General features: G+C 42.7%; 2 protein-coding genes across 9 annotated transcripts in view; both read right to left on the bottom strand.

Moving 5' to 3' along the window:
* CASP8 (caspase 8) lies at positions 1–13,979 on the bottom strand. 4 transcript variants are annotated; one of them, XM_026087621.1, is made up of 13 exons: positions 13,459–13,979; positions 11,963–12,092; positions 8,577–8,790; positions 7,006–7,170; positions 5,991–6,152; positions 5,115–5,453; positions 4,173–4,278; positions 2,884–3,022; positions 2,732–2,788; positions 2,525–2,592; positions 1,890–2,022; positions 806–1,307; positions 1–515 (listed from the first exon to the last, which is right to left on the bottom strand). In XM_026087621.1, exons 6-13 carry the CDS (start codon positions 5,417–5,419, stop codon positions 380–382), a joined length of 1,446 nt encoding a protein of 481 aa, XP_025943406.1. In that variant the 5' UTR covers positions 5,420–5,453; positions 5,991–6,152; positions 7,006–7,170; positions 8,577–8,790; positions 11,963–12,092; positions 13,459–13,979; the 3' UTR covers positions 1–379. The 4 variants fall into 4 exon arrangements, with proteins under 4 accessions (XP_025943406.1, XP_025943397.1, XP_025943414.1 ...); XM_026087612.1 differs by having other exon boundaries at positions 6,740–7,170; XM_026087629.1 differs by lacking the exons at positions 8,577–8,790; positions 11,963–12,092 and having other exon boundaries at positions 6,740–7,170.
* LOC112976426 (caspase-8-like) overlaps positions 13,143–16,130 on the bottom strand; it is a 14,249-nt gene continuing 11,261 nt past the window's right edge. For all 5 annotated transcript variants that reach the window (XM_026087670.1, XM_026087680.1, XM_026087659.1 and 2 more), the window contains exons 7-8: positions 15,010–15,499; positions 13,143–14,159 (exon numbers count right to left, since the gene is read on the bottom strand). In XM_026087670.1, coding sequence (XP_025943455.1) covers positions 14,000–14,159; positions 15,010–15,499 — 650 coding nt within the window. In that variant the 3' untranslated portion in view covers positions 13,143–13,999. The remainder of the gene's footprint in view (positions 14,160–15,009; positions 15,500–16,130) is intronic.

Raw genomic sequence — 16,130 nt, forward strand, 5'->3', positions numbered from 1 at the left:
TTTGCAACCCTCCCCCTTTATTTTGCAAAAGCTAATCATAAAATACACAAGGCTCTGTAACAGTTGTCTCTTTAAATTTGGAAATGTATTCCATCACATTTGGAAAGATATCTTACTAAGGAAACAGCAATGTAGTACAGCTGATAGAACAATGAGTGTATTTTAGCTAGCAAACTACAAATCAGAGACCAGCTCAGAGATGCTCTCAAATATAAACTGTCATACAAATTAACACTAATTGCTTGAAGATATAGCTGAGGAGCAATAAAACAGCTGCTTTTGTGCTAAAAGCAGACAGTGAAAGTTGTCAGTAATGTTTTACCAAACCCTGAGCTGATACCAGCAATTTCCAAGCTGCTGCTCTGCAGTTCCCTCACATTCAGTTGACAGGAAAGATAAGCTTTTTCCTCAGTGTGAAACTGGGCTGTGGCATCTGCTTCCCTGCATTCTGCTTGTCAATCTTTCTGCTCACCTCTTGATTCACTGCTGTCAGGATGGTGAGAATATCTTCTCCTCTGCAAAAATACAGGTATGTTTTGTATTAGAGAAGTGATTAACACCAGAAAACTTACTTAATGCATTCTCATGTATCTTGAGGTATACCAGTCCTAATGGATCCTGTTTTAAATGGCTTTAGCAGTTAGGTAGACTGCTTTTAGCAATGTGTGCCTTGTTGCTCTGTCCAAAACTACTGTTTTCAGTCTGAGCAAGCAGTCCCCACCAGACATCATCTACCTCTGCATCCAAATCTAACTCCTGTCATTCAGAAGGAAAATACAGGTRTAGCTTATGGAAATATAGTTACCGAGGACAGCTGTTCTCTAAGTGTTGGCACAGTGACTGTATATACCAGGTCCCCTGGCTTGGACTTCTGTAGGAAACATAATCCTGCAGGGTAGCCATGCCCAAGAGGAAGTCTGCTTCTGAGGGAATGCAGTCAAGCTGAAATCTTCCATCTGTTTCTACAGAAGAATCTTGCTCTCCAGAATCTACTTCAATGTTTACACCTTTCTGGCGAGCATCACCTTGGCAGGCCTGAACAAAGAAGACTTTTGGTTTTCCCGCAAGTGAGCGGCAATTCCGCCCAGTGAAAGAAGTGGTCAGTTCCTGGATAGGTACTTCCTGCCCATCAACACCATATATAATGCCTTTTTTTCCATGAGAGAGAATGCAGCAAACAAAGCAGTCCTTGTCCTTGTGGTCTTCACCCTGATAGATGTTCACAACGTTACGAATTTCCTTTGCGGTGAGGTCTTTATATTCTGCTATTTTAAAGTGAAGCTTGCTAAAGACTTTCTTCAGAGCCGCTGGAAAGTAAACAGAAGGGGAACTGGAGCCGTTTCATAAAACTTGGATATTTTTTTTTGCAAATTACATTTCTATAGATAATCTGGCTGTTTTTTAATCCTGCTACACTTCTATCCAGGCAGTTACATTCCTGCTCTGAAAATCATCTAGTGGTCTGACTGCTAGCCATATCTGTATTAAGTCCCCTTAGCTCTCATTACAAGGCTTTCATGCCATCTTGCTGTTTATTATTTCCTGTCTGGAAAGTGTGCAGAGCTATTAAGAAAGCCTTATTTCCTAACCCACTTCACAGCTAACCTAGCTCGTAAAGCCCAGGCTGAGTTTGCTGCTAAAGGTTGCACAAAACTAAGTAAAATGCTAGTGAGCTGTTCTCAGCTAGCCCGTGAACCCTTGATGAGTTGATCGGGGTTTGTGAAGACAGGAAGCAGAGCTGAGTCAGCTGCTGCAAAGAAAGTAGCCTAGAAAGGGAAGCTTGACATTCAGACCTTTAGTGCAGAATAAGAAATGTATTTTCTATTCTTAAACTAGTCCACTTTCCATGAAATGGAGATACACAAACTCATCTTTAATGTTCACTGTACCTGCATCCACGTCTGTCCCATTCCGATCACGCATCTTTAGTTCAGCCACTTCTGCCCTGGCTCTTGCAAAATTGTGATTATTCAGGATGAGGCACACTCCACGGGGTCGGCTGGTCATTTTGTAAACCTCAAGCTGTTGGACCAAAAGCCCACTGGTGAAGCTACTGCACCCTCCTCCAAGTGCTTCTCAGCCCTGGCTGACAGCACAGCTGGTAAGGAACCTACTAGACTTCTCTGGACAGCCCTCCCCAGATGACTTTGCTTGCTGGAAATGGCAATGCACTGCCCCACTGAGTTTGGGAGTCCGTGCACAGCATGACCTGCTCCCATCAGCATGCTCAGCCCATCAGGGATACTGCATTCACTTACTTCTCCATGCCCAGCACACTGCAAATTTCCTGGTATAAGAAACTTGACCTATCTTGCTACCCTTGCAAAGGTTTCTGAAGCTTTAACAGTGCAGCAACTGTTGCCTGTGACTTAGCTTCAGAATAAAGTATATTACACAAGTGGTGCTCTTTTTTTATTCTAGACAGAGCCTTTAACAGTTGTGCTTGTAGTAACTGTTCACCTCATGGAGGGATGACTTCTTCCCACACAAGATGATGATGTTTCTAGGAAACAAACTGACTTACCTGGGAAGATTCACTATGGCTGTCAGGAGAATCAGGTGCCACAGATGAGGCCAGCCGTCTGGCATGGGCTGAACATGCACACAAAAAAAGGTATGTGTAAGTAGAGTATGTAGCATGTGTAAAGTGAGATGTGAGTGGCATAAAGAGTCCAAAAGTCTGAGAAAAATAAAAGGCTTAAAAAAAATTTTTTTTTGAGGCATTTGTTACCTTCAGTGACTCCTATGTTGCCACTCTGTCCCTCTGTGATGAGCATCTCTTCCTCACCTGAAAAGCATTTGTCATTAGTCCTGCATGACACATACTTGTCACTTCAAGAGCAACTGATGTGAAAGAGGCCTTTGTGTGTTGTTGTTTTTTACCACATAGGTTTAATTCATACTCTTCAATTTTCTTCACCAGGCTCTTGTCAACTTTATCACAAAGAGTCTTCAGGACCTTTAGGTTGTCTTCTCCCAAAATCCCCTTCTTCTCCATCTCAATGAAAACGTCGATCATTGTCTGGGCAATCAGAAAGGCAGTTCCCTCTTAGGGCACATCCATGCTGCCACGGGGAGGGAAGCTGCAGCATGTATAGATGTACCTAAGCCAGCTTTAAATGTACTGACAGCACAAGTGACCCCAAGAGTCAGTCTGATTCAATTAATGCTAGTTCAACTCTGCTTACAAGTACAAGCATCTTCTTCAAGACATGCTCATTTCCCCCCTGCTCTTCAGAGATGCTGATCACCACTATATCTCCTGGTTTAGATCACACAAGAGCATGCAATCTCTCTCTTTTTCTTTTTTTAAAACGCATTTTACATTTGACTCCTCCTTTCATTCAGCTGCTTTCCAGTGGCTGTTTCATGCACTTAACTAAAACACAAGAATCATTTCAGTGACTGCCTCTGGCAGTGGAGAAAATGAATCTAACCATGCAAGCATGGTACAGAGATTAATCTCTGAAGGGACAGAGGACCCCATGGTCATGAACTCTTACCAAACAGCGAGTGGCAGTGCTCTGGTCACCCCAAGGATTTACTAGAATGGCTGCCACCAAAAGTTTGCAGTCCCTCCTCTGAGAAAGAAGGAATGTGCTACAAGTACCCAGCAGTCAGAACCATAGGCTGAGATAGCAGAAGGGCAGCTGGATCTCCTGCAAGGCCATGAGTGAACCCCACGCTCTTGTGCCTTAGCTCTGGTAAAGATCTGCTGCTTAGTTCCATATTTTCTAAGTAAGTTTGGAAATAAATGGAACAAACATGAAGTGATAGCCACAGTGGGTGATTCTGTGTATTTGATAATGGTCTAGAAAGCAGCCAAAAAACAATCAATCAGTTGGAAAAGATGAGTGTGTGTGCTAATCACCACTGATTTCCACTTTTTTATAAAAAGCCACTGAGTCCCCTCAGCCCTGTATTGAGCTTGAGCACTAAGGCCTCAGCGCCTGGCACAGGAGTGGCCCAAGCTCTTTAGTCTATAACACTACTGCAAGGGCTTCAAGCAGCACTAGCACAAACCGAGCCCCATACTCATGGGAGGTCAGTTCTGTGCCAGGTGCACCCCTTCCTGATGTTTTCAGTATCAGTGGCACTCATTCCCATCAGTGATACCAAAATACATCTATAGATTAAAATAATGCTAAAAACAGGATTAAAGTCATTCTTACATTCTCAGTGTTCAGCTTGGATTTTGGTAGTTCTTTTCCCAAAAGAAATTTGAAACACTTCAGTTCCTCAGTGGTGATGTTTTCAGAGAGCTGAAAGAGCAGGTATCTAGAAAAGGAGTAGAGGACACAATTTCATTGTATTCCCTAGCACAGCCTTTAGCACAATTTAACAGTGAACTGTGCTCCGCCCCACCCAGAACAATAGCTATACACACTTTTTCTTTTTCGACCTGAGGGGACTTCAGTCCCAGGACAGTCTTGAGTCAAACCATTTTTCAGCTGTGATTAATAAGATGTGTTTTTCTAAAAACAGAATGGTGCTGTGACTTTCTGGAACTGAGAATAGAAAAACTGCCAGGACTGTAACTTTTCACACTACATGGTGCCTTAGGAACACATAAATTTCTGCCAACTGTATAATCAATGCAGTGAGACACATCAGGTAGAGCTACACTGCAGCATAGTTTGGGAAAGGAAGTAAATGCCTGAACAGCTGTTTCCAAGCCACTGTGCAGAACGGAGGTGGGACTGGAAAACTCATGCAAGGATGATTCAGCTTCTACTCCGTCATGTTTTTAAACATGCTTAAAAAGAATAACAAAAAAAAAGCAAGGCTTGTTTTAAACATCCTGGGCAGTTTGGGGGCTAAGTATTTCACCAAGGTGCAGCTTAGTTTTCTCCCCTTTACAGAAATTTTACTCGAAGAATTCTTCACAGTTTGTACCTGTTTTCCCTTGGGAAGCTGTAGAAGCCTGTGCGCTTCCAAACTTAGCCTGGTGTTCAGGTCTTTTTGGTAAAACTTACACCAACACATGTGAGAAGAGAAACTGGTCTTAGAGAGAGAACTCCTGGATAAACAGCAGCCTGGCTGCTAGCTGATGTGCAGCACTCACACTCCCGCCCTCCAGGCTGCCTGGGGAAGCCATGTCCTCAGGTACTCACCTGAACGGAGACACCTTTGCCCTGCCTGGGATCTGAAGCTCCCTCTCCATCTCCTCTCGGCTGGAGTCCAGGTGGTTAGCTAGGATGTCCATGCGATTGATCCGGTAGAACAGCTCCTTCAGGAAGGCCAGATTCCCCACATCGATCAGGCCTTTCTCCTGCAGCGCTTGGAAGAAGGCCTTGGGCTCCTGAATGGCTTCCTGCTTCCTCAAGGGGATGTGCTCCAGGCTGAGGAACTTGAGAGCTGCGAGGTCATCCTTGGCCAGCGCCTCACTGATAATGTAGAGGCACCTGGAGAACTCCATCGTCCCCTGTCGCCCCCGGGGGGCAGCTTCAGGCCTGGGCAAAGAGTGACAGGAAGGCGTTTGCCAGCTGCGCCCCGGCCCTGGAGCGCTTCCGCTGCAGGAGGCGGTGCCCGGGCCCTGGGAGCTGTAGTTCCCCCGCGCTGCCCCGTGACCGCCCCGTGACCGCGCGGAGGCTGAGGGGACACTGCTGGCCAGGGGAGGAGGACCCTGCGGGACGGTCAGGCAGGAGCCGCCAGGCCGAGGCTTGGGGCTTTCCCTGGGAGAACCCAGTCTCCGTGACCCCGCCCCGTCCCTCCCCAGCTACATTAACAGGACGCCTCACGGGCGCAGGCAGAGCAGTTCAAGTGGCTTCTGGCATCTGAATTCAATAGCTACTCCAATCCCCCAAACTCTCCAAGATCAGGAAAAACCAAAGCAAAACAAATGAACAAACAAACCCACCCCTCTGGCTTTCTAACTTAAAACTGTGTGTCTGCCACACGTGACTTCCCCCAGACATGTTTTAGGCCCTCTCAGTTTGCAGTTATGAAACACTGACTGTTCAAAAAAAAATTAAGTAGAAAATTCTTACTGTAAAAGTCACACAATAATGTGAAGAACGTGGTGCTGCGGGTATCGCTGATCAAATCAGAGCAAACCGCCTCCGGTGCTGATCTTGAGAGAGTCCATTTCCTCTGCACAAAAACAGCTGTGTCACCACAGGCTACTTACTGAGCTCCTTCTTCCGTTTGGCCTAGGAAGACACATTTTTTCAAAACTCTTATCCAATCACCATGAAATAACATTACACCCCACTTTGCTGTAAAAAAATGCCCATACCAGATAGATAGACGTTTTTTCAGATGGAGGGATTTCTCATACAGCTTCAAAAATAAGTGGGTTACTGGCAGAAAAAGTGATACTTCAATACCACAGTCGATTTCATACCACATGCAAAACATGACATGCTGCAGTCTTTTTAACATAAAGGCTGCATCCTGCTTTTTTGAACTCTTTTGTTTCATGAAATTCATACAACCTTTCACTGAGATCAGTAAGTGGAATCTAGTGGGGGAGGCAAATGAAAGACTTCTAACTGTATTTTGAAATAGTTCATAAAAAACACGTGCTGAGACCATTTCAAAACTAATTGCCAGCGTGGCATTTTAAGGTTTGAGCAGACAAAATAAAATGCCTTCTTATTAGTTATCTATCTCCAGTCTTCATCTCCAATCAAAACTTTTTTTTCTCAGCCACACTGTTATTTTCACATACATCCCAAGGATATCTTTGACAGGAAAAAAAGAGTTCTAAGCCCACTTTTGAGAAAACTGAACTTACTTCTGTAGGTATAAAGCTGTTCTTCAGTCTTGGCTTTTGCTGCAATTGCCTCTCTTTAGTTTAGAGGCACTAACAATTCATTCCCATTTTAATACAAAACAGAAAGAGTGTCAGAAGGTAATTTACTTGACTTCCTTATTGTGAGCAGTTTGCAGGTTGTTGACAGGAAATGCTGCACACTTATGCCAGGTGTTCGATCCTGTACCCTGCCAGGCACTGACTCTTGTGTCACCTCCCTTCCCAACCCTCGAGATTTGTTCAGGAACCTTTTAGCAACAGGAGCAGGCTCACAGGAGCGCAGGGCAATGGCATGTGCCCTTGGGACAGTGCTTCACCTCGGTTACACCTTCTGCTACAATACACCATCGGCAGTATTTCACCACAACGGGAGGGAGGCGATCGTACCCAGAAGGAGTTTCAGCCTTCTGAAACTGAACATCAACACATTAGCACTCACCATGAGCAGGAGAGCCACCCTGCGACTAGCCATGCTCCCCAAATAAAGTGTTCTCACTAAATGCCGTACTGGATTTAAAAACAGACTCCTTTCCACCCAAAACACAGCTTGGTATAGCACTATATTAAGAAGAAATATTTATGTTGTTATCCTAGATGTTGGCTTATTAATGTTTGAAACCCTACACAAGAGATTTGATTACTGTGTGCATGGCAAATTGGGTCAAAAGTGGAAGTAATATGATGATGACAAGACACTTTTAAAACAGCCCCTGAGCTAACCTGCCCCAAGTCATGTAGTTAAAACAAGCTTTTTCTAGTAAATAGTCTGAAGGAGGTATGGATCTGATATGGCTGTATAAATCAGGCCTGAACACGAAGCAGTTACACAAAACTAGTGTAAAAGACACAAGGCGAGCTCAGAAGAAACATACAGAACCACTTTCCACCTAGTTAGAACGTATTATATTTTGCACCCACAAGAGCCAGTCACCTCAGGGGCCTGGGGAATTCCTATGGCTGTCAGTAATAGAACAGATATAGTGATAAGTAAAGGTACAATTACAGAAAGAAAACACAGAAATGAGTATGTGGGAATTCCCAAAAATCTAAACCATAATTTTTTAAATGCATTGCACACAAGTAATTTCAGACTAAACTTGCTGCTCTCTGTTCACAATTTGATACATCTCTTTCTCTAGCTAGAGTTAGAACTGAATAATTTCTGAGAGCATGTCACCATGTTAGTTAGGTCAAAACCAACCAAACAAAAAGGTCATAAGCAAGGGCTGAACACTGAACAATTCTCAAGAAAATCTAGCTCTCTGCTGCACAGCTAGGTCTCCTAAACTGAGGGTATTTTGTTTCAAACCCCTCTCTGGGTTTCAAGATTTCCTGCAGGAGATCTTACAGACCACAGACATAAGCAACGTTTTAATCAAAACTGCAGTAGCTGAACTTTTCACTGATTTGAGAGTGAACCCTTATACAGGCAGTGGGAATCAGTGGGGAACCACGTATTTCAGCAGCCAGTGCCATGGGGGAAAGCAGGCAGCGTTCACAACACAAGCGGGCTCCTCACACGTGCCAGGAATCCATCCTGCCAGCGGCTGGCGAACAGCTCACAAAAGACCTTTTCAGCGGAGAGAATGACGAACTCACCGGGGAAGGCGGGCACAAACAGCTCTTTGGGGAACTGATGTTAAACTGAACGAATAAGTAGCAAGATGCAAATGACAGGGCAGGGATTCACCCCCCCCAGTAACATTGCTTCTGCCTTTGCAGATAATGGTCCTCCCCAGCTCTTCTAATCATCTCCCCCTTTCAAATAGCATCACTTTGATCTTGTCTGATTTCAGCTAAAGCCTGTAGGTCAACTCACCAGTCTCGCTTTCCTACCAACTTTCTGACTCCACTTTCTAGTGGTGATGTTTCTGCTGGCTGCAAACAAACACAGACTTGAGTGCCAGCATCATTTTACTATAGATTTGGCCTCCCAGCTAGGAGTCAAAGAAAACAGAAGACGGGCTGAACAACCGTAGCTGAGGGCCTTTGGGAAGGAGAGGCAGTCACCGCTCACCATTCTCCAAGTTCTGCTACCAGAAAACAAAGAGAAAGAGGAAAAAGTCAGAAAACTGTAGAATTAACTTCCTTCTTGCCTCTCAGTCCTATGGGAGGGCCACAAATATGTGCAAGAACATATCAGCCAACCTCCTCTAGGAGTCTGAATCGTACTTTGCTCAGGACCACAGAACTGAAAGTGCGTTTTCTCCCTGATCACTGCACGAGCCACAGTGCCCATGTAAATTCCCAGTATGGCTACTTCCTGCAATTGCTTGTAACTATGATTCTTTTCATAATTTATTCTTGATGGACAATTTCAATATGCATGTGGCAAAGGTGACAGAAATAGATTGTATCACTGCCACAGTTCAAGGCCTGTAAGGATCAAAGCTCCTAATTCTCGTTGCTGTGCCTGGACAGAACAGCCAAATCCAGCAGCGTGTCCAAGAACAGACTACAGGCATCCTTCTCTGACACCAGTTTTTGTCTGTATGGCCACAATCACTTTCTTTTCTCAATACAGGCATACCTTGGAGAAATTGCAGGTTCAGTTCCAGACCACCGCAACAAAGTGAATATCGCAATAAAGCGAGTCACATGAATTTTTTGGTTTCCCAGTGCACATAAAAGTTATGTTTACACTATCCTGTAGTCTATCAAGTGTGCAATAGCATTATGTCTAAAAAAACAATGTACATACCTCAATTAAAAAATACTTTATTGCTAAAAAATGCTAACCATCATCTGAGCCTTCAGCGAGCTGTAATCTTTTTGCTGATGGAGGGTCTTGCCTCGATGTTGATGGCTGCTGACTGATCAGGGTGGTGGTTGCCGAAGGGTGGGGTGGCTGTGGCAATTTCTCAAAACAAGATGGCAATGAAGTTTGCCGCATCGACTGATTCTTCCTTTCACGAAGGATTTCTCTGTAGCACGTGATGCTGTTTCACAGCATTTTACCCACAACAGAACTTCTTTCAAAATTGGAGTCAATCCTCTCAAACCCTGCCGCTGCTTTATCAACTAAGTTTATGTCATATTCTAAATCTTTTGTTGTCATTTCAACAACGTTCACGGCATCTTCACCAGGAGTAGATTCCGTCTCAAGAAACCACTTTCTTTGCTCATCCCTAAGAAGCAACTCCTCATCCGTTAAAGTTTTCTCATGAGATTGCAGCAATTCAGTCACATCTCCAGGTTCCATGTCTAATTGTAGTTCTCTTGCTATTTCCACCACATCTGCAGTTACTTCCTCCACTGAAGTCTTGAACCCCTCAAAGTCATCCGTGAGGGCTGGAATCAACTGCTTCCAAACTCCTGTTAATGCTGGTATTTTGACCTCCTCCCATGAATCACAAATGTTCTTAATGGCATCTAGAATGGTGAATCCTTTCCAGAAGGTTTTCAATTTACTCTGCCCAGATCCATCAGAGGAATCCCTATCTATGGCAGCTATAGCCTTACCAAATGTTTTTCTTAAATAATAAGACTTGAAAGTCAAAACTACTCCTTGATACATGGGCTGCAGAATGGATGTTGTGTTAGCAGGCATGAAAACAACATTAATCTCATTGTACATCTCCATCAGAGCTCTTGGGTGACCAGGTGCATTGTCAACGAGCAGTAATATTTTGAAAGGAATCTTTTTTTCTGAGCAGTAGGTCTCAACAGTGGGCTTAAAATATTCAGTAAACCATGTTGTAAACAGAGGTGCTGTCAACCCGGCTTGGTTGTTCCATTTATAGAGCACAGGCAGAGTAGATTTAGCATAATTCTTAAGGGCCCTAGGATTTTCGAAATGGTAAATGAGCATTGGCTTCAACCAGCTGCAATAGCCCCGAACAAGAGAGTCAGCCTGTCCTTTGAAGCCAGGCATTGACTTCTCCTCTCTAGCAATGAAAGTCCTAGATGGCATCTTCTTCCGATAGAAGGCTGTTTCATCTGCATTGAAAATCTGTTGTTTAGTGTAGCCACCTTCATCAATTATCTTAGCTACATCTTCTGGATAACTTGCTGCAGCTTCTACCTCAGCACTTGCTGCTTCGCCTTGCACTTTTATGTTATGGAGACTGCTTCTTTCCTTAAACCTCACGAACCAACCTCTGCTAGCTTCAAACTTTTCTTCTGCAGCTTCCTCACCTCTCTCAGCCTTCATAGAATTGAAGAGAGTCTGGGCCTTGCTCTGAATTAGGCTTTGGCTTAAGGAAATCTTGTGGCCGGTTTGATCTTCTATCCAGACCACTAAAACTTTCTCCATATCAGCAAGAAGGCTGTTTCACTTTCTTATTATTCATGTGTTTGTTGGAGTAGCACTTTGAATTTCCTTCAAGAACTCTTCCTTTGCATTCACAACTTGGCTAACTGCTTGGCGCAAGAGGCCGAGCTTTTGGCCTGTCTCGGCTTTCGATGTGCCTTCCTCGCTAAGCTTAATTGTTTCTAGCTTTTGATTTCAAGTGAGAGATGTGCAACTCTTCCTTCCACTGGAACATCTGGAGGCCATTGTAGGGTTATTAATTGGCCTAATTTCAATATTGTTGTGTCTCAGGGAACAGGGAGGCCAGAGGAGAGGGAGAAAGATGGGGGAACGGCCGGTCGGTGGAGCAGTCAGAACACACACAACATTTATTGAGTAAGTTCGCCATCTTATATGGGCATGGTTCGTGGCACCCCAAAACAATTACAATAGTAACATCAAAGATCACTGCTCACAGATCACCATAACACATATAATAATAATGGAAAAGTTTGAAATATTGCAAGAATTACCAAAATATGACACAGAGACACGAAGTGAGCACATGCTATTGGAAAAATGGAGCCGGATAGACTTGCTCAATGCAGGGTTGCCACAAACCTTCAATTTGTAAAAAAACGTAATACCTGCGACACGCAATAAAGGGAAGCGCAATAAAAACAAGGTATGCCTGTATCCTCCCAATACATTAGCTCCTAACACATTTTCCCCTTCTTCTACCCCCACTTTCCTTGACCTTTCTCTGTTCTTAGAAAACCACTGCAATACAGTCAGTGGCACAAGTCAATGTTAAGAAACCTGATAATGCTTACACTGAAGTTTTAATTGCAAGTATGCCTTTTGTACAAGCTAGAAATGCCTTCTGAGACATTAATGAAATTGACTGCAAATATTAACCTGGATGCTTTCAGAGATAAGCCATTCTACTTCTTTGCTCATTTGGACTTGCTTACCTGTTGATAGTAACTCATAAGCTTGACTATGAGGCAACAGTTCATTGGTACAACAGAAATACTGCATTAGAGGATTTTGACTGGGTTTCCTCTCTTTTAGTAGCTCTTCATGAGCAGGCAATAACATTGGCTGTGGAGATGAGTGGCCACAGTTTAATAGGTAGAATAAAATACAATGCAAGGTTGATGATGGTAATATGAAGAAAAAGAAATACTGCAGATGCACAAGTTCACTAATGCCAATGACATTTTCTCTTAAGCTTAGTGGAGTAGCTGTCATCTTCTAGCAAGTTTCTCCCAGAGAATGCAGTTACTTTAAGATACATTTCTGTACCACAAAACAACATTCACAAATCTAACTACTAACTTCATAGCAGGGCCTCATTTATGAAAACACTATAAAAAGGTAAAAAAATTGATGCCAGATTTTTCATTAAATGGTCAACCAAATGTCAACCACAAAATTGTACCATAACTAACAACACCTTCAGCAAACATTTGCCACAAACAGCACACTCATTTACACAGTGGTTGTAACTTCCATTTACTGTGTATGAAACCTGTATGAACAAAGCTGTAATTCTAAGAATGGACATTCTCCCTTTCATTTGGGAGGTGAAAAAGAGTAAGTGGAGCAAAACACAACTGCCTATACATTGCCTGGAATTAGGAAAAAAAAAAAAGACTCACGCCAAGAACACAAGCATGATCGAGTGAAGAACCCCTGTATTATAGCTAGACACAGAACTCCAAAGAATATAATCTAAAACAAGCAGAAGTTAGGAAGTGTCTCAACTCCATCCTTTATCTTGTTGTAAAGCTCAAAAAGGATGTAGCCATTAGAATCCCACACGGCTCCCCTACGCCACCTACATGTTGCTGAAGATGCCAAAAAAACAAACAAACAAACAAAACCAAAACAAAACAAAACAAAAAAACCCAAAACAGCCTCACTGGCAGCAGCTGAAATTATCATGAAAGTCCTGAACTTTAGCTTACTCTTTTCTACTATTTCTCCATCTGCTAAAGATGCGATATCAATATGCCACCTCCCAGGGTGACTGCTACAGAACACTTCAATGAGAGCAAACATAACTTTTCCAGATGAATTAAAGGTGTTTGTCATGCTGAACATGCCTCAGCCCACTCATCCGAGAGAGATATATACCACAAACAAGGGTGACATGGAAACCAGGAGTATTTATTACAAAGAGCCCATGGGACCTAGAGTCAGTTGCCAGGAGGGGAAGGCATCTCAGAATTGCAGTTCTAAAGCAGTGAGACCTTCCTTCCACATGTTTGACAGCTACTCAATACAGATTGCCCTTAAGTGCTCCGAGAAAAAAACACCACAATCAGAATCCCTACTATCAAAAAAACTTATAAATCTAGTGCTGTTTAGCTGAGTTAATTAATAATGTGAAGCAAACAAAACTTTGGAGGGAAAGAACCAGAGAAATGCAGACTTGTATCATCATCACCATCATTGCCATCACCTCTTTTTGGTCCTTCTTGGCAGGGATATTATTTTTCATGAAGAATACAGCCTCCATTATTATTTTCTGTGAATACAGCTTCCAGATAGTCCATGATTCACTTCTGGTAAATCTGTTAAAATCTCACACACACTCCCTGGGAAGGGATCCTTGCACTCTGCATCTAATAGCTGTTTGCTTCAGATTTCAGGGATGTATTCTCTTAACAACACAGTCAGAAATACTATTTCCACTGGCATTTCCAATAATGCTTAAGAATCATACTGCTTTGAAATGCTTCCTCACTTGAAACGAGGACTGAACAGACTCCGCTGCTTCTGCAGGACAGGAAGGCAGGTCTGTACTTCTCTCCTGCCCTATCAGACTGCTACAGATCCAGGTGCCAGGAGACTGAATAAGCATGGGAATCAGAAAATTGAGGCCACATGGCCCCTTGCAGGACTGTGAACTAACTACATGGCTTCAGACAATTTCTCTTGCAAATTCTCTTGAATTCCATGTGGAGGCCCATTCCAGAAGTGATTCCTAATTGACTGTGTCCTTATTTTTTGTAATTTTCAGTTGACTGGGATTGTGGAATTTGAAAGATCAATTGCTTCCTTAGGGTTGATGATATTTTTGGCATCTGCTTCCATCCATTTAGTACTCTTCTTCCCACTTCCTTGTTCACTTCTGTCAGGATGGTTATGAGATCCTTGCGGCTTGAACAAAAATGAAAAAAAGGTACATTGAAATACACGGTACTTTCAAATAGGCCAAGACGTTGGCTTGTGTTTGCTCCAATAACGTGAGATCTCAGGGAAGGCTGGTATCTTCCCGTCACCCTGCCTGTCACTGAAATTGCGCACCCCATTGTGTAACCACAACATTCAATATATATTGGTGAATAAAAACAACCTCTGTGTAGAATCACTTTACAAACACACACAGTCCTCTACCTTGGTTATGGTCAGAAGACAGCACTAAAATGACACAGAATCAAATTTATGCATTTTCCAAGCTCTCCTCTGGACTTCATGAGAAAGTGGTGTCTGGAGAGAAATCTTATTTTCTAAATCAAGTTTAGGATGGGGTGAGGCAACAGGGAAATGTGCAAACAAAGAATACTAATTTTTTGCCTGTGTACTCAACCAACAATTTTGCCTGTCATCAGGTGTCACTGGAAGAAAGATCCTTTGCTATTTAAAAAAATGTTAAAACATATGTACACACTTGTTTTTATGTATTACACACTTGTTTACACACTTGTTTTACATGCTTTTTGTGTTTTACACACTTGCTCATATGTATTTATATATATAAACACACACTTGCTTATATGTAATGTTCCAATGTTACAACCCTGATTCTGTAACAGAAAAACTAGGGTAAGTCACTTGAACTTAGAAGAATAACAGTGCCCACTTCTGGAATAATTACTGATCAGACACTGCTCTGCAGGTGAAAAGCATTATACAGAGCAAGTGTAAAACAGCCATGTTTCAGCACAGCATGCTTGCGTATGTATGTCAAAAATACCCCAGTTGTACCTGGGTTAAAAACAGTACTTACAGTGGGCAAAGCAATTCCATCTTGTCACAGAGGCACTGAATGTAAACACTGCCACTCTTTATGCAGCGGTAGCACTCAAAGTCTTCCACAGTAGCCATGCCAACCAGAATATCAGCCTGGTCGGGTATGGAAGTCAGAGGGATAGCATCTGTCTCAAGATAGGCAGAAAAGTCTTCTTTTACTGTGACAGCTGGATGACCTACAGACCCTTGGCAAGCCTGGATGAAAAACAGCTTGGGTTTTCCAGCAAGAGAAGGACAGTTAGATCCACTAAAGCAAGAGAGTAAATCTTTAATATTTATAAACTCCTGATCAATGCCTTTTATTTTGTCTTTTTCACCATGTGAAAGGATGACGCAAACAAAACAGTCCATATTGCTATGATCTTTCTTGCTGTATTCTTTAACTTTTGCATACATTTGGTTTGCTTCTAGATCCATGTACTCAACTGTCTCAAACTGAAGCCACTTAAAGACCCTCTTCAGCGCCTCTGGAAAAAGAAAGTCAGAAGACACTTGTTAAATATAAACAGTAGTAAGGAAGACAAGCAAACTCCAGGCTCTGTGTGGTACAACAGATATTGGCAGAAGCATTCAGATCCCACCAATAAACTCACCTGACTGACTCTCAGCCTGCCAAATCTTAAGAAAATCACAGATGCCTAATTTTGTTTTTTTTTAACACAATGGAGTTAAACATCACACTGTGTAAAACAAAAGTCGATTTCAGATTATCTGATTAATCAGTACAATTTAGTGAAGCTTAGTGTGTTATGCAATGTGTTTAACTGTACACTGCATAGCAATCTCAGATGTTTAAGAACAGCCCTAAGATGGATAAAGAAGAGGTATTCCTTTAGCATGATAAATTCTGCTGCTCTTAAATGATGTAGGTTCCTCATGCTGTGAGAATGATCAGTGCAGAGAAAAGAAAAGGCCACTAACAAAGGCAAGGTGCCACGCAGACTTCTCAGTGACTGTTGACTTTGTGTTGTGTTGGCAGAGAGAAAACAGCTGGGAAACAAGAAGCCTGTAGACAGGCTAAGGTTAAAATATTAGTGATGTGTTGGTTAGATTTTAGTTTATCCGGATAAACAAATGATTCTTGCAGGAAGAAAGACT

The sequence above is a fragment of the Apteryx rowi genome, unplaced genomic scaffold, assembly GCF_003343035.1.
Source record: "Apteryx rowi isolate R43461 unplaced genomic scaffold, aptRow1 scaffold_12, whole genome shotgun sequence".
NCBI lineage: Eukaryota > Metazoa > Chordata > Aves > Apterygiformes > Apterygidae > Apteryx > Apteryx rowi.

What these genes read in the sequence shown, in the direction of transcription:
- CASP8 (XM_026087637.1), bottom strand. Translation starts at nt 5,419, where the DNA reads ATGGAGTTCTCCAGGTGCCTCTACATTATCAGTGAGGCGCTGGCCAAG. An exon ending in GCAAAGGTGTCTCCGTTCAG is followed by an intron (nt 4,279 to 5,114) that starts GTGAGTACCTGA and finishes CTCCTTTTCTAG; the next exon opens with ATACCTGCTCTTTCAGCTCT. An exon ending in TTAGAGAACAGCTGTCCTCG is followed by an intron (nt 516 to 805) that starts GTAACTATATTT and finishes GTATTTTTGCAG; the next exon opens with AGGAGAAGATATTCTCACCA.